The 18,262-nt window shown below is 39.1% G+C and overlaps 1 protein-coding gene across 1 annotated transcript in view; it reads right to left on the reverse strand.

Annotated features, from left to right (window-relative positions):
* Window positions 1–1,200: 1,200 nt before the first annotated feature.
* LOC135746693 (uncharacterized) overlaps window positions 1,201–18,262 on the reverse strand; it is a 22,197-nt gene continuing 5,135 nt past the window's right edge. The window contains exons 2-9 of the mRNA XM_065265349.1: window positions 16,807–16,919; window positions 14,734–14,818; window positions 12,624–12,810; window positions 10,549–10,623; window positions 8,638–9,578; window positions 7,727–8,550; window positions 7,134–7,337; window positions 1,201–2,995 (exon numbers count right to left, since the gene is read on the reverse strand). Coding sequence (XP_065121421.1) covers window positions 2,745–2,995; window positions 7,134–7,337; window positions 7,727–8,550; window positions 8,638–9,578; window positions 10,549–10,623; window positions 12,624–12,810; window positions 14,734–14,818; window positions 16,807–16,919 — 2,680 coding nt within the window. The 3' untranslated portion in view covers window positions 1,201–2,744. The remainder of the gene's footprint in view (window positions 2,996–7,133; window positions 7,338–7,726; window positions 8,551–8,637; window positions 9,579–10,548; window positions 10,624–12,623; window positions 12,811–14,733; window positions 14,819–16,806; window positions 16,920–18,262) is intronic.

Raw genomic sequence — 18,262 nt, forward strand, 5'->3', positions numbered from 1 at the left:
TTGTTATGGAGATAAAAATAAGGATCAGGGTGTTTTTGGTAGTGTTTCATTATGATAGGAGTGTATATGATTATTTGTTAATTCTCTATGACATCTTTGAGCAGTTGGACCCGGACGCGGCCCATGACGTCAGACTTAACAACTGGATAACATGTATGTTGGACTGAAACTTCACTGAGACTTATATTACATCTTGCAAAATTGACATAATATTGACATTTTTTACATAATTTGTACTGACTTATGAAACTTACTAATGACCTGCTTATATATGCAGGTTCATCCGTAACATTATGAGAACGTAAGCAGCAATACTCCTTTAAATCTATCTATATATCTTTGAATACAAATTACCAATGTGTTATTTATAGTTGCCTTGATAGGGTGATGGTGGTACGAAGGGGATGTCCTGTATGAAAAGTTTGTGAACCAATACCACATGTAATAATATAGCTATTGTACTAGATTTTTAAGCATAAATGTGATATTCAGAGTGCATATCGCTAATGTATATTTATTTATCCATTTAACGTAATGATATATATCGAACACAATGGTAAGATACTTAAAGGAAAACACCACCATTTTTAATATTTTACTATGTTCTTATCTCAACTTATACAAATTAATACATATGCATCTTTTTTCAATACGTGCACTTACTCTTTGTACAGCGCCTTGTGAAAGTGTTAGGATTTAGCCAAGCCCCATTCATTCCTTAGGATCCAAACAAAAGTTTTATTTTGTGCCACCATACTTACTTGTGTAACTACTCCCTAAATCCCTGTTTGGATCCTGAATGGAATGAATGGGGCTAGGCTAAAAGCGAACACATTCACAATGTGCTTTGCAAGATTAAGTGAATGCATTGAAAAAAGATAGGTATGTATTAATTTGTCTAAGTTGAGGTAAGAACATAGTAAAATATTGAAAAACGGTGGTGTTTTCCTTTAAATGCTTATTCTGCATTAGTAAGCATTCACTGAGGAGAATAAGCATGACTGTCATTTGTGTTATTACTTTGTAAATAATATCACTGTTCATGTAGATTTTAAATGCAGACCAATTACAATGAATGCACTATTCAGTGCCAATTCCACAAAGAAGATAAAGATATAATTGGCAAGTTATGTATAAATCAGCTCTCTTTGAAAGTATGTTTGGAGTTGAACGTAAACAGATAAAAGAGACAGCATGGGCTAGATTTACAACATTTAATGCAAAAATACTTGCGCACCACTCGCCGAGTGCAGAGTGTAATGAAACCCTGAATAATACACAGTTGTATATTTCAAAACAATAAACACGATCCAAATGAAATGTGATAAACTTCATGAACACTTAAAACAGATCTGTGGTCCATATTTTAGCACTGAAAGAGCAAACTGATGAAATGATTATGCATGTTGATGCTCTTGTTCACATGATATTTGATAGGTAAACACATTATATGAGAGGCATAAGGAATACCAAATATAGAATGATTAAAAAAAAACACAAAAACAAGCATGTCGTACCGACAATGTATTTACATCGTGCTCTGTGGTATTTTTTTCTGCAAATATTTACAATTAGTATGTACATGAAAATGAAAAACACCCATCACAGTACGTTTTCATAGCAATAACGATATAAATACAAAATGTCTGTGTGTGTACATTTTAAACGCACGGATAACTAAACAAAAAAAAGAATACATCATTAAATAAAGTATAAACAGAGGTGTTACGTGTGGTTATCGTGTGTTTTTTAACGTTTGGCTTAAATAGGTTTTATGCCCAGCTGCACTACTTCCTGAACTTCAGCCAGCTCCTTGTTTCCTGTCTGCCATTATTGGACAAACTGATTAATCCAGGTGTGTCTGATTATTGTTGTTGTGACTTCTGAGGCCAGGGACACCTGGATTAATCAGTTTGTTTGTGACAACTGAGGTCAGGCACACCAGGATTAATCAGTTTGTCCAATAATGGCAGACAGGAAACAAGGAGCTGGCTGAAGTTCAGGAAGTAGTGCAGCTGGGTAAAAAGCCTATTGCTGCTTTGACAGATTAATACAAAGCAAATAACCGTAACTCAAACATCCATATCGGGTTTAGAGTAACAGGTGTCCATTGTTCAGTGCTGGATGGTTAAAAGATGTTACACCATTACTAGTGTAAAAATTAACCATTGTTGTTCAATCAGTTAATAACATCTGCAATGAAACGTAGTAATGGCACCTCATTGAAAAATGAGAGTAATCTCACTAAGCAAAGATAAATAAACAAATACACTTTGATAAGAGATTGTTATATTATTTCCAATTACTTCATGTCCTTCATAACATAACTATCTTTAGATGGTGTAAATAAGATTGATTTTTTTCTGCCTTCAAGGCACAAAGTGTCCAGTTTGCCTCTTTCTGTGTCTTGATAAAACTGGAGATGCAATTCAGACTCTCAGCTGGTCACAATATGTCCATCTACTTTCAAACCGTCAGTAATAAAGCTCACATTGATTGTGCGGACAACAAGTAGTGTTTTTCGTCAAAGTTGTGACATACTGGATAGGTAGGTACACAAAACAAGTTTACATGTCCTTCCCAGAGTGTCCTTGTACCAAAGGTATTGTTTTCATGTTTTACACACTAAACACAAATCACAAACGATGTCACATTAATTAAAGCCTTCCTTATTCGGTGGTTACCGTAACCGTACCGTTTAACTATTTTCACTGACGTCCCCAGGAGCCTGCAAGCTGACCGCCTCAGCATACGGGCAGGGAAGACGGACCCTGCCTCTGTTGGGTTTTCTTGAGCAGTTGGATACGATTGTGGCAGTAGAATTTAACAGCCCTCCAATCCCGGTGGTTAGTGACCAGCAGGGGGCAGAGCTCCAGACAGCGTTCGCAGTCTGCTTTGGCGGGCACGCGCAGCTCCATAATGTTACGCACCAGGTGGGACTCCACAGCTGCTCGCTCTGCCTCGGACCAAGGCCGCTTTAGCACGCCACGTTTACCTGAGACAAAGATTAGAATGCATGTTAATCATTATTCCTGTGTAAACACACACACACACACACACACACACACACACACACACACACACACACACACACACACAGAGGCTCTCCGCTCTCACACACACTTTCCCGGGTCAATGAGCCAGAGCTGTGCTGAAGGTCTCTGGCCTTTGCCTCAGGCCTTATGGCAGACGGTGTGTGATTGCAGACTGAATTTGTACTGCAAAGAACTAAAACTAAAACTGAGAGGTTTGTCTGTTTACAAAACTAAGCCAACAGTGTTTTGGGGTCCTGAAAATGCAACTTTTGAAGACGGGTTTCACTGTTTTTGATAACCGTGCCTTGTCATCTCTATGTAAACTTTGTAAATGCAAATATGTGATGACTGTGACATAATGCGCATGAACCAAAACAGCAATGGAAGCCTACAGGATTGTGTTTGTGCTGCTTAAGGTATTGAGTTTATTCTACCATAAAGTTTACAGAATTTTGTCACTTCAAGTCCAGGATCACTTGTAGTAATAAATGTACCTCATCATCCATCTAAACAAATTTGCTTAAAGCATTTGCCTTCTTGATTGTTTGTATTTATCGCTCTGTGGAAGAATGCATGTGTGCGCAGCCAAGTAAGGTTTCTTTACAAGGTAACATCGCCATCTACTGACTTGCCAAGCGCATTACATTAGTCTTTGCAGATCTATGTAATGCAGATATTTTCACTACATCAGTATCATGTAAACATAGCCTTACAAGGGGATCTAAAGCTATTTCATGCATTCTGACTTATTAACACAGTTAAAGAGTTGAATTCCTCATGCTAAACATGGGCAAAAGTACAAAGAAATATTTGGAGACACGACTGAGTATTTCTTTGCTGAATGCAATTCGTTGGAAGTTTTGTAAATGTTTCTTCCGACTACTTAATCTGTTGCTTAAGCAGTGCTGGAAGTACAGTGGAAGTCCATATATGGGCACTTTACCTGGAAACGGGCATGAACATACCAACCAACCCAGCAAGCAAAAACCGAGACGTTGAAATGATGGCTAACTATAGACTATATAGTCTGGCTATGAGTAACCCACTTCTACCCTTAATAACCTTGAATTTGTTACATGCCATTTTTGCCAAAATAACTTGAAGATGTAACATGTAAACAAAGTCAAAAGGTGTTCAAGGTGTTTGCTTTCATTTGTTCAAAACGTTTATATATGGTCTATTTATGGGCTATGGTAGATGTCTATAAGACTTTTACTGACAGCCCAAATGTAGCCTTGTTTTAGCCAAAATTGCCTGCTGGGAAGAGCCAACACGAAATCAACATCACCAAAGAAGTGTGGTGTTGTTTGTGAGAGGAAAAGCTTCCTAAAGAACCCGGCATTATGGAAACAATGAATATAGTTTGTTTATCCAGGGTAGAAAGTGAGTTGTACAAGTGTGTTTGTTTTTAACGTTGGATTTTGTTAAAATGGGGCGGTCCCTGTGATAAAACAACCGTGTCATTAGTCACAGAGTTTAAAGGTGACATAGAATGATTGAACGGGGTATTTATCCTTGTTCTGTGATGTGACATGTAGACAAAAATTGTTTTGTTTGGGTCTGTAATGCCTTAGAAGCTTCCTAAAAACCTCTCTCAGATAGCTCTATTAGGGTGGGGGATTTTAAACAAGTGCTTTTGCACCTATTTGGCTCCCCCTACTGGCTTAACTTGCAACCTCATTACTGATTGGCTGACTTTGCTGCCACTCAAAAAATTTAGCCAATTATTTTAAAGTGGAGGGGCAGTGAGATGCCTGTGATGTCATAAGCATCAGTTTTTCAGATTGGGTCGTTTTCTGGCTGACATTCTAAAAGAGGAATTTCTATGAGACTGAGATGTTTAAAATGTCTAGCACTTTTTGTATGTTCGTGAATGCGGGTAGACTACCATTATTCAACAAAGACAAGGTAAAAATGGTTTTTCATTCTCTGTCCCCTTTAAGTAAAACAGCATCAAATGTTTGTGTTTTGTTGGCAATCGTCATGTAAGTGCATATAATGTAATCGTAGTGAATCGTAAGTAAGTTATCCAGAGATAGTGGGAAAATGTTTTGTCTGTGTTGCCTGCCGCGACTCGCTCCGCCTACGGTATGCCTTCAGGAGTTCGTCTTTTTTCGGAAAACTGTTGGTAGAGCTGATCTGTCTTTTATAAATCGGATAAAACTATAGACTCTTCTGAGATCTGAAGGATGTAATACTACTCTATAGACCAGGGGTCTCCAACCTTTTTGTGAGCAAGGGATGGATAAATGGATAAAACAATCTGGAGGGCTACGTTTTTGTTATAGTCTACAAAAATTTTTTTGTTTTACTTGTTGATTTTATTTTATTTCTTGATATGTTTTATCATTGTTTAAAATGTTAAAGAGCCCCTTTTTTATTGAAAAAAATGTGTTATTTTGTGTGTTTGGTATAATACAATGTGTTCGCGTGGTTTATGGTTTAAAAACACATTATTTTCCACATATCGTAAATTTTTATAGCTCCAGATTTCACTCTCTTCCTAAAACGATCGATTTGAAGAGCTCTGTGTCCCTGATTGGGCAGCTAATCTATACATTGTGATTGGCCTAAATAACTCTGATGTAAGCCGGAAATGTGACGCTCCTTACCATGTTTGAAAGATTACGTTGCTAACAGAAGTTAACTTACAGGCTGTGAGTCCGAAGCGGGAAGAATTATGATAATTTCGGTCTTGTCTACATCACCAATCCCAGGAAGTAAACTGTTGCCTACAATCCGTGTGATTGTTGTAGTCCAAAAAAAAAAGATTTATGTTGGAGACAATAACTCGCGTCATTGTTTACTTTGGGGTTTGTACCTTTTAAATATTGTTAACATGAACTAATACACACTTAAACGCCAAAGGACATTTAGGAACGTGAATCGGACAATAGGTGCTCTTTAAAATAAATATAAGAAGCCAAGCTAAAATAAAACTTTTTATAAAGAAATATTAAAATTGAGGCTATTAATAGAATGTGCTTTAGGGGGGAAACTTACAGACTCCGTGCAGGCAACCATGTTGGAGACCACTGCTATAGACAGTTTTGTCGGAAGCACACGCATTGTCGCGGTTACGCATCTGAACGTAACTTATCTTCAGTCTCTGTTTGTTTAATGGTCTGGCTAGTAGACTAAACTAAACTCTGGAACAAATAACTCAGCGAAAATAACACACGTTTTGGTTTCCTAAAGACGAGGAGAGATGGCGATCAGGGTCACCGCTATGTGAAGGAAGGTTAAGCGTTCGATATAGTTAAGATTGTATACAGTAATTTTACACAGTAACGTATGCTCAGTGTAGTTTTTGATACATTTTAGCTATGATTTGAACTAAGGTTATCTACTTGTTATTTATTTAGCTTGTTATCAGAAATAAGCTACTTTTAACTCATTCCCCGCCAGCCTTTTTTTTAAGTTGACCCGCCAGCATTTTTTTGTGATTTTCACAAAAGTTTCACAAAATGCCTTCCAGAAAATGTTCTTCTAAAAATATATAAACATACAAATATATAAAATTAAACTCCAAACACTCTGCTTTCAAACAAACAAACAAACAAAACGGGGGAAAAACGTTTCATCTTATCTTCATTTTTTCTCTGCTTATAAACTCTTAAATATGGGTATTTTTCTTCAAAAATACATTTTTTTAGCAAAAAGCGCAAATTATTGAATTTTTGTGAAGGAATTTTGTTAGAGATCAGATTCAGAATGATTATCAAAACACACGGAGTCTAAAATGTGTCAATTTTTTTAACTAAAAATTAGTACTTTTTTGCTTCAGTTTTTATAGCTTTGGTAAATGCGCCATCTGGTGAATGATCATGGTATTACAGATTAGCATAAAACTCATCAGGAACACATTTTTTCATGCAAATGTTCTCTTAATTGACAAGGTACTTGTCAATGGTGGAGAAAGAGTTAATAGGACTCTATTGTTATTGATTCTTTGTGTAAGTTTACCCGAAAGTTACATTTGTTCCACGGAAGCCATTTGCTTATGTAGTTACTGCTGAAACCATAGATTAACATAAGATTAGCAGAAACAGCATGCGTTATGTGACCTTTAAAGTGTTATACTAGTGGTGGACTCACCAGGTTTGGGCTGTCCTGATGTCCTCTTGCGTCCCACAGAGACCGAAGAGTTGCCGCTCATCTTTTTCGGTCGGGGAGATTTGCTGTTGCTTGTGGTTTTCTTCATCATGATAGTGGCGGACGGAGAAGTTGTTTCTGGTTTCACTTTACTCTGCTCAGCATCGGACTCCTCTGACAGAGAGTCTGCAGAGTTTCCCGACAAAACTGAAAGGGACAGAGGTGGTGATGATGCATTTGGTGCTTTCCATTTCAATCTGAAATTGTTCTAGTCATGTATGCGTCTGGAATTAATATCTTATTTGGTGGATCGGGATTCAGAATGTTGTGATGACTAAAACCACATTTAGAGGAAATCACATTTTGCAGTTTACAGTCGATACAGATGCATCACATGTCAATCAACCATTATGCTAAAACAAGATTTAAGCAATTATGTTCATCTTTAAAACAAATCTTGAAACTATGGAGTGCTTTTGTAGTAAACCTAATACAGATATCAATTAAACAGATCAAGTGAAGCACACTGTTTACTTAACACAAACAAATTACTAGAATAACTGCAGAGGATACATATTTAAGTTACTTTTACTTACCATCCAACTCCAAACAGATGTGATGCAAACTCATTCCCCGAAACAAGACACCATCTCTCTCTCCGCATAGCACGACCCGTCCGATCAGACCCATCAGCCCAGGGTCCTGGCCGATGGTGGCACAGCTCTGCGTCACATGATACTCTCTCTGCAAGAAGCTTTCCAATCTCTGTGTGGCAGCTCCGCGTTGCCCCTCCTCCTCAACTTCACTTAACAACAGCAGCTGCGTAAGTATCGCCACCTGCCTGCGAACGCGGGTCTGTGTCAGAGCCCGCGGGTGCCGACTACCGCTGGCCCGGGCCAGACTGCGTAGTAAGTCTGTCCCCCGCAGAGGAGTGGCTGGAGAATGATACGGTCGAGCAAAGACGTACGGGTTCTGGGGATCAATGCCGATGCCGGCACGTGTCTGCAAAAGCATCTCCAGGCAGGCTTCCGAGTGGGGCGGAAGGATGAGCGGCTGCACGCGGCCGCGCTTCCCCTGGACCCCAGCACGGGGAAGATGGGGGAGGACCATCCGCTCAAAGGGTGAGAGCGCGGCTTCGAGTGGGGTGAGGGTTTGCGGCGCACCTGGCGACACTGAGACAGGGCACTGGGGTGTGACGCGGGCCTGGTACTCGGTGATGGTGAGTTTGGAGACTTCGCATTCACGCCGGCGGTTGAAGAGGATGAGAAGAGCCAGGCTGGAGTGACAGAGGAGTCGCCACGCCTCGGCCGACTGCGGCGAGCGAGAAAGCGAGATGAAGGCGGAGTGTTGCAGCCGTCTGAGGTATAACACCAAAGAGGAGAGGGAGGAGAGAAGCGGGAGCATGTGGGGACGACGCAAACTGGGGAAAGAGAAGTGATAAGATTAGAATTGATTTGTTATTAAAATCAAAAGCATTTGAATTTTTTTTTAATTATAAATGACTGACCTTAATAAGTCATTTTTATCCTCCGCTCCGCTTTCATCATCTTTATCTCCATTTTCTTCTCTCTCTTCTTTTTCATATTTTGGCTCCGACTTCTTCTCCTGCACCACAAACGCTGAATTCACTTTATCTTCCTTCATCTTCTCACAAACGTTGACATCCTCTTTCTCTTTTTTGATTTTTCGTCCTCCTTTCTTGGGGGGAGTAGCAGGAGTGGGTGGGCTCCTCTTTAATACAGACACCGGAACACCTCCTCTTCTAGGTGGGGTCGTCGGATGTGGGGCGGGACTTTTGCGAGAGGGGCTGGAGAGGGCTGGGCTTTTTCTGATAGGTGACACAGAAGTCGGAGGTGACTGTGGCGTTCCCACCACAATGCCCGTCACATGAGCCTCTTGTGGACATTGGAAATTCGTACTGGAAGATAACGGGAGGGAATTCTGTAAACAGGGGCGTTGGTCAGAGGAATGGGCTTGGTCCAGGGCAGACCGCACATCTGGCTGGTTCGCGTGGTGTTTGTTCAGATGGCGTGGGAGAGATCGGAAGTGGCGGCGGCAGTAAACGCAGCGCTGTTTCTGTGCTACGGTACTCTGCCCACGACCCACTGACACACTGACACTATTAGCGGGAACTCCTACAGGAGCTGGGCACTTAAACACAGGTCTGGAGGGAGCAGCAGTAGGCTGCAGCGAGGAAGATGGGAGTGAGCAAGGAAACGAGGGTGGATGGCTCGGAAGTGGTTTTCTCGTAGTTGTTGTGGCCGAAGAGGCTTTACGCTTCTTGTGGCGTTGAGGCACTCGAATCCGCGGCTCTGCGTTGGCATCATCGGAGTCTCTGTCTGAGTCGCTGGGCTCAGAATGAGAGAGAGGAGACGAGGAGGGAGAGAGAGACCAGGAAGGTGTGAGGTATTCTGAAACAGAAAGTGGCACTCGGCTGGATTCCTCGTCCTAAGGTAGAGATAAAGGAAATCAATCAGATGTCTGGAAAGCATTGCATCGAAATTACTGTCTTAAAAAGAGATTTACCATACAATCATAAGCATCCTAAGAACATCTGCTAAATGTCATTCTAACATCCTACAGGGAATGTTGTGGAGACATATTGAGATATAAACACTCCCAAAAGGACATCTTCCAGCTGTAAACACACACATCAAATAGACGTCCGCAAAACACACATTTGTTTTGGGGAGAAGGACTTGACGTCAACAAGAAGTGGTTTTCACAACAACATTTACTTTTTATAATATATGTGTATCATACTTCCAAGTGAAATTAATTAATAACAATGTAGGGCAGACTCTGATGTAGGAATTATTTGAAAGTTAAAAGAATAGTTCACCCAAAATTGAAAATTATGTCATCATTTACTCACTCTACAAACTGATTAGAGGCCCATTGACTTCCTTATTATCTTTTTTCGACTATGGAAGTCAATGGGGTCTCTGATCGGTTTGGTAGCAAACATTCCTCAAAATATCTTTTGTGTTCATCAGAAGAAAAATTTCTAAAGGTTTGTAACAACATGAGAGTGAGTAAATGACAGGATTTTGACACTTCATAACAAATGTGGACTGGTCAATTTGCAGTGGATACTGTGGAAGACCGCTCTTCTCCTTAAATAAAGCCAACATGCACAGTAGGGAAGGCTTTTCTCACTAGCATCTTAACGTATCCCACATATAATGCTTCTTTTTTGATCTAATGCAAGAGCAATCGCATTAGCTTATAACAATTTCTAATTCATTATCTGGCAACCACTTACCAGCTTAGGTGATATCAGACAGAAAGGAAATTTAAAACAATGAACATTTTCTTTGGAATAACATGCGCCATTTGTAAAGGTTGGGGATTTGTTGCAATTACGAAAATATATACAGAAACTGTAGATAAATGGGTGTGTCTATTTTTTGTATACCTTTATCTTCTTAACGTTACTTTCGTGGTCAGAGGTGCACTCGAAGCTACTCAGAGGTAAAGTGCCATGGAAGCCCTGGGGGAGGAGGGGACAACATCTTTACAAAAGCTGTCAATCATATGACATCAGAGTGTGACTGTCAAGTCCCCTTATGGTACATTCACAGGGGGCGAAAGCGTTAACACTTGACGGAAGGCTTGTCTGAAGCGTGCCAACAGTCAATCACAGTGGCCACAACACATGCTCCAGTCTTGCTTAAAAGTAATTGGCTGGCTCGCAGTAGGTTATTTGCATAATGCGATCTGATTTGCTGACGAATGTGTTTGAAAAGTTGAGAAATGTTCAACTTCTCCAAACAACGGAAGTGACGCAACGGATCTACAATTTAGTTCGGCAATGCATGACATCACCTATTAAAAGTAAATAAAAAGCGTTAACGCTTTCGCCTCTTGTGAATGTACCGTTAAAGCGATACTCCAGCCAAATATCAAAATTACCCCATGAATTACGCACCCCCAAGCCATCTGAGATACATATGTCCATCATATTTCAGACAAACACATTTGGAGTTATTTTAGTCCTTCCTAGCTTTATAACTATAGAAAACAGGGATCAGGATCAACTTCTTACTAGAAACCCTAAAAAAGTGCATCCATCCTTCACAGAAGTAATTCACACAGCTCCAAGGGGTTAAAGGAATATTCCACTTTCTTAAAAGAAAAATCCAGATAATTTACTCACCACCATGTCATCCAAAATGTTGATGTCTTTCTTTGTTTAGTCCAGAAGAAATTATGTTTTTTGAGGAAAACATTGCAGGATTTTTCTCATTTTAATGGACTTTAATAGACACCAACAATTAACACTTAACTCAACACTTAACAGTTTTTTTCAACAGAGTTTCAAAGGACTCTAAACGATCCCAAACGAGGCATAAGGGTCTTATCTAGCTATCCGATTGTCATTTTTGACAAGAAAAATAAAAAATATGTACTTTTAAACCTCAACTTTTCGTCTAGGTCAAGTCCAGCGCGACCTAACGTAAATGCGTAGTGACGTAGGGAGGTCACGTGTTACATATATACAACGCACATTTGCGGACCATTTTAAACAATAAACTGACACAAAGACATTAATTAGTATCAGTTGACATACAACAACGTCGGAACGGTCCTCTTTCAAGACGCTTGTAAACACTGGGGCGGAGTTTCGCGTTCGTCCTCTGAGACCTCTTGACGTCATGACATATTGCGTGGGGTCAGCTGGCGCATCACGACCGGATCTACATGACGAGAAGTTGTGGTTTAAAAGTGTATATTTGTTATTTTTCTTGTCAAAAATGACAATCGTATTGCTAGATAAGACTTTATAAACTATACTAGTCAATATTTGAAGTGAATCAAAACTCTTTCATAAAAGTTTATTGAACGATATAATATTGAGCAATGCACGTTCTTGTCTTGGGACAATTTTGATAAACTTTTTTTAATCAAAGTGTATAATAACTACCTTCTGGTAACGGCATAGTGAGCATTGCCGTAAGTATGTTGTGCAGTGACTCACATGATGAGTCCAAGATTGCAGCGTTACTGGAAGCTAGTTATTATTCTTTATAAAGTTTGAAATAGGGATATTTTTCTTACAAAATCGCATCATTTTACCCTCCGAAGACCTTTATTAACCGGTGGATCATCTCTGCGAAAGATGGATGCACTTTTTTGTGGTTTAAATCAGAAGTTCTTTCTTGATCCCTGTTTTCTAAAGTTATAAAAAAATACGCGTAGAAGAGCAAAGAAATTTACTAAAATATGTGTTCGTCTGAAAGATGATGGGCATGTGCATCTCGGATTGCTTGAATCATGTGGTAATTTTGATATTTATAGCTGGAGTCCTTTTAACACACTGACACATAGAAAACAATAATCTACAATAAATGTAACACTGTGCATTTAAACACATTTCACAAACATCTAAAACAGCTACATGGCTGCTGTCTGCAATGTGCATGTTATTAGTATCACATATGTGCAAATGAAGCTCAGAGATGTGCTAACCATTGTCATGGTTACACCTACCACAGCGTTTTCTCCCCACTCTGTTAAACTGTAGTCCACTGTGATCTCCTCCCCCTTAGCGATGTCACGGATCGCGATAACGATCAGTCGCACTTGATTGCCACAGTGCACCTCGCGAATGCGACAATTCGGTGGCGAGGGGTACGACCCAGTCACTCTTCCTCCACTAGTGCCCTCCTCACCCACACTGCAAGAGAGAAAACTACATCAGCGACACAAATACAAACTTTTGTAATCACAGCTGGAAAATCCTGCAGACCATGTTTTATAAAAGACCTTAATGCAAATCGCACGTTACAGTCACTCTTTCACACCTTTCATAATTAACGTCATTATTAATTAAATTAGCAATTCTCCTCAAATTCATTTTGCGTTTGGTGTGAACTCATGCCATGACGACTAAATGTTTATAGTCAGTTAGTGCTTCTTAGGGTATACACTAATATACACTACTACTTGGATAAATCCAGTTAAAAATGCATCTGATGATAAATTAATTCTATCAAGCTAGCAAGCAATATCCTGTCAATGAAACATTAGCTGCATCCCAATTCGCCTACTAATAGTATATACCAGTGGTTCTCAAACTTTTTTAGCGTGCGATCCCCCCAAAGAAAATTTATGACAAAAACTGTTCTAAAATTTTACATTTTAATTAAACAAAACATATTAAGTTATACAAAGTAGTGCTGCTGGTTAGTAGCCTTATTTTTTTTTTAGGTTTAATTACATGATATATGAATGTATTTTATAAAATGTCATAAAACTGGGGCCCCCCTGGCACCATCCCAGTTTGACAACCACTGGTATATACTGTTTTTGTTTTGTGTAGTGCATACTTTCTAAAGAGTATGCACACACTGAAGTGGGACATACAACTGGGAATGGAAAACGGAAGTAACGACTGTTGCCTGGACGACGCTGTGATCCTTAAAAAAACATCAAAATATAGCTCATCTACGCATTCAAGCATTTCTTCATTCATTATTTGTCATTTAATATTTACTGTGTAGTTTAATGTATTGATTAAGTGATGCATCATTTATTTAATTTGTTTATTCTTTGTAGCGCAAGTGAACTCCACCTCTCTCGGTGAGGTGTGGGTAATATCAGTCATTTAAATGTGCAGAAATCAACGCCTCGATTTTTCCCCTAAACCGTAGACCATCCGGAAACTTTGTGGACACTTATTTCACCATCATAAGATTTGGGACATGTAATTCTAATTTCAAATAAAATTTAGGATGGATACTCCTGCTAGTATGCAAATTGGGATGAGGGAGAGTCATCATTTACTCATCCCTATGCCATTTTAACCCAGTATCTGTCTCTTTTTACATTAAAATACAAAATGAGATTGTATTTTAGAAGGCTCTAAAATAGATATTTAAAATCACCATCCAGTTTCATTTAGATTACATTTACACTTATGCATTTGGCAGATGCTTCTGTCCAAAGTGACTTACAGAGCATTCCAGATATTCCTTTTTTTTAAGTTCTGTGTTCCTTGGAAATCGAACCCACAACCTTTGCGGCACTAATGCAATGCTCTACCAGCTGAACAACAGGAACACACTTCATTTTATGACAAAGCTGTTTATGATCTCCTTTTGTGTTTTACGGAAGAAAAAACGGTATGGGGTAACGAATTACGTGAACATTATTAAACGTGGTAAAACTGTTCACAGTTAAAAACACACCTCACCACACACATCTTTGTCATTATCAACACGCATGTATGCATACAACCAGTGTGACTCTGTCAGTATCGCTAAACACAGCAATAAACATACAACCACACACTCTCAAACCCAGCTACACAATGGGATAAACACACAAGCACACGCATTCCATCATTGGCCCAGTGATAATAAACACACTGCAATAAACACACACACACACACACACACACACACACACACACACACAAATGCACGCAGCTGCATTCCAGTAATCCCCCACCTCCACAAACACAAAACAGTATCTCGACCCCACAACACACGCACACACAATAATTATTATCTCCCTCAAGCGTGGATATACAGTAAGCACACGCATGTGGAGTGTTTCTAACCAGACCACACACAAACACACACAGTCACTCACTCACCAGAGCTGAGCAGATTGTGTTTCATAGTATGGACCATCTGTATCAGGCCCTCTGTGTCTGTTCTCTGTTTCCTCACAGCCGTCACCTGAAACATATATAATGTGCTTAACACTTATATACAAACACAATTTCTGAAACATACACAGTAGATATATAATTAGCTTATGCACAGAGATTAGCTTAGTTAAGCTAATACTTAGTATCTCACCTCAGGAAGACTACACTTACTGGATAAGTGAAATCCAAGATAAAGTCTAATAATCTAACTGTGAGATTAGGAGCATCAAAGTTTGATTTCAATCACTGTTTTGACTTTAAATTCAATTTTTGACTTGGCCTACCTCAGTTAAATGCACAATATGTAGATTTCAACCCTGAGAGATCGCATTTTCAAAACAATAACGAAGGCGAAGCTTAAAGGGACACTCCACATTTTTGAAAATAGGCTCATTTTCACTCCCCTAGTGTGAAACATTTGATTTTTACCATTTACGAATCCATTTGCTGATCTGGCGCTAGCACTTTTAGCATAGCTTAGCATGATTTATTGAATCAGATTAGACCAATAGCATAGTGCTCAAAAATGACCAAAGAGTTTCGATATTTTTCTATTTAAATCTTGACTCTTCTGTGGTTACATCGTGTTATAAGACCAACAGAAAATCAAAATTAGCGATTTTCTAGGCCGATATGGCTAGGAACTATACTCTCATTCCGGCGTAATAATCAAGGACTTTGCTGCTGTACCATGGGTGCAGCAGGCTCAATGATATTACGCAGCGCCTGAAAATAGTCCCCTTGGTTACTTTCAATAGCAGGGGAGTATTTTTACGCACTGTGTGATATCATTGCGCCTCCTGCAGCCATGTTATGGCAGCAAAGTATTTGATTATTACGCCGGAATGAGAGTATAGTTCCTAGCCATATCGGCCTAAAAAAACGTAACTTTTAATTTTCCGCCGGCCTTAGTACACGATGCAACTACAGAAAATTGTCACCATTGGAAGCTGTGACTTGATGCAAACTAACCCCGCACCTCCTTCTCGTATTCTGTGTGACAGCTCTTTACTGGGCAAACACCAGATTCATTGATCGCACAATAACAATGATATGATTTGACGCGAGCCACAGATGAGTGATTTTAATCCGATCAGGCATTACGTTTTCCGGAATGCGCAGCTCATGGTTGCTTAGAGACACCACGTGCAGGAAGAAGCGCATTGACCGACGTTTAACGCGTGTGTTGTTTTTTTTAGACGTGACATGCGAACGTATGCTGTCGTATATATATATATATCGAAATATCGGAAATGTGTTTAGAAGCCAAATCACAGTTATTGAAAAAAAATATATATACCACAACATATATTGATATTGAATTATTGTCCAGCCCTACAAAACTCTTTGGTTATTTTGTAGCGCGACGCTAATAGTCTAATCGGATTCAATGGATTATGCTAATCTATGCTAATAGTAGTACCGCCAGACCCGGAGATCAGCTAAATGGATTCCAAAACGGTAAAAATCAAATGTTTAACTCTAGGGGATCTGGAAAATGAGCCTATTTTAAAAAAAGTGAAGTGTCCCTTTAATGATGTTATAAAGAAAAGTGGAAGATGACGTTTTCAGACATTCAGCGACGTATGGAATTTGCTAATCAAATAATAATAATAATTTGCTAGCCAAACTACATATAGGGCAGATCATAACTGCTGCTGGGCATGGCTTTCCCTTCAATGATGACATCAGCGGGGAAAATCTCAATTAATGCATTTCTTCACACTGGTTTTGAATAGTGCGAATTGTTAAAAAAGGAGTCAGTGGATTTTTACCATTATAGGCTGGATGTTTACACGCACTGCAGACACATATGGAATGAATTTACACAATAAGTAACCTTATAAAGGATACATATATTTTCACAGAACGTTCTTGACATTTTATGTAGAAAGCAGTCAATCACAAAAATGACATAAGCTGGGATTTCACAGACACAAATGGTTAAACTGCTGTCACCTCACATTGGCAAATCTAATGTGTAAGTGACAAAATTGCACAATACAAATACTTTACCTTTTTCTGGTCCATAGCTGTGCTCAGACGTGCTCTCCTCATCATCCTCTGTAGCAAAGACTCTGTCGCACACCTTCACTGGTGTCCCTTTCCTTTTCCTTCCACAGCCACGTCTAAATCACAAACAAACACACACATAATAGCATTAAATGGACAGCCTGGCCAACTCAGTCAGTGGCAAAACATAAATCACACCACACAGATAAATCACTTAACTTTCGATAAAATCAATCAAGAAATTTCTTTTTTTTTTTCTTAAATACAAATATAGCTATAAAGCATGCTTGTTTCTAATCTTATATATTCTTAAAAGACTTGTTTACAGCTCAACATATCGTGTTACCAAAAATAGCACTATGTAAAGAATTTTTGATCCATTCAGAGATGGATCAGATAATCACAATAAACATATTATAAAACCCAGCGCCGATTTTTTATACAATACAAAATATAGCTTGGGGGTGTCCTTTGGATTTTGTGCCTATTTTCTATTCACCAGACACAATTCAAATCACAAAAGTAAAACCTTTCACAATTGATTGTACCGGGAATGGTGTTCACGTGTCAAAGTTCAATACATTAGGGTAAGGGGCTTGTTCAAACCCCTAACTCTGAACAATAAAGAATAATCATGTACTGTAGGAGTGCGTTTGGGGGTTTGTGTGCGAGCGTGTATTTAGCTGTCATTAATAGAGCTGTGTATGAAAAGCAAAGCCCAGTTTTCCACAGATGCAACTGTGAATGCTTAATTAGACAAGTGTGGAGATGTGCAGTCTCTTGGTTACAGATGTGTTCAGTGTGTGCGTGCCTGACGTATTCATTGAGCTGTGATAAGACCCAGCCTTGCCGGCTGGATATTGATCTGGCCGACCCTCCATCTGGACCTAAGAGACTGTGTTTTGTCCATGTGTGTGCCGCAAACACATTCACATGTTCATCTTTATATCTTGTAGATCAGATCAGCCGCAAGTGTCTCTGGTCGTCGCAGTCTCGCTAGTTTTTTTACGAGTTCATGTGAAGTAAAAAATAGTTCAACTAAGCATCATTTATGATTACAAGAATGATTGTGATATACAGGGCATTTTTGAGACAGACTAGTTGGCTAGTTGTTGGATCGACTGACTGAGTTATCTTTGTTTTGAGTTCTGTTGTGACAGCTCGAGTGTAATCAGTACAGGGCTATTGGGAAACAATTAAAATAAATAATTAGATAAATAAATGTAAGATTTTAATGACATGCACATGTTGGCTTTCCCCTGTTATTGTTATTCAGTGGTTTACCCAGGTGTGTTTACAAAGGTCTATGGCAACTGTGAGAACATTACTGACACTGATATTCAAATAACAGCCAATGCATTCTGTCCAACCTTACAGTAAATGCAGCAACACACACACGTTAACCTAGTTATTGAAAAGCTGTCAAAAGAAAATTATATTTTGCATTTTAAGTACTAAA

The sequence above is a fragment of the Paramisgurnus dabryanus genome, chromosome 4, assembly GCF_030506205.2.
Source record: "Paramisgurnus dabryanus chromosome 4, PD_genome_1.1, whole genome shotgun sequence".
Classification (NCBI taxonomy): domain Eukaryota; kingdom Metazoa; phylum Chordata; class Actinopteri; order Cypriniformes; family Cobitidae; genus Paramisgurnus; species Paramisgurnus dabryanus.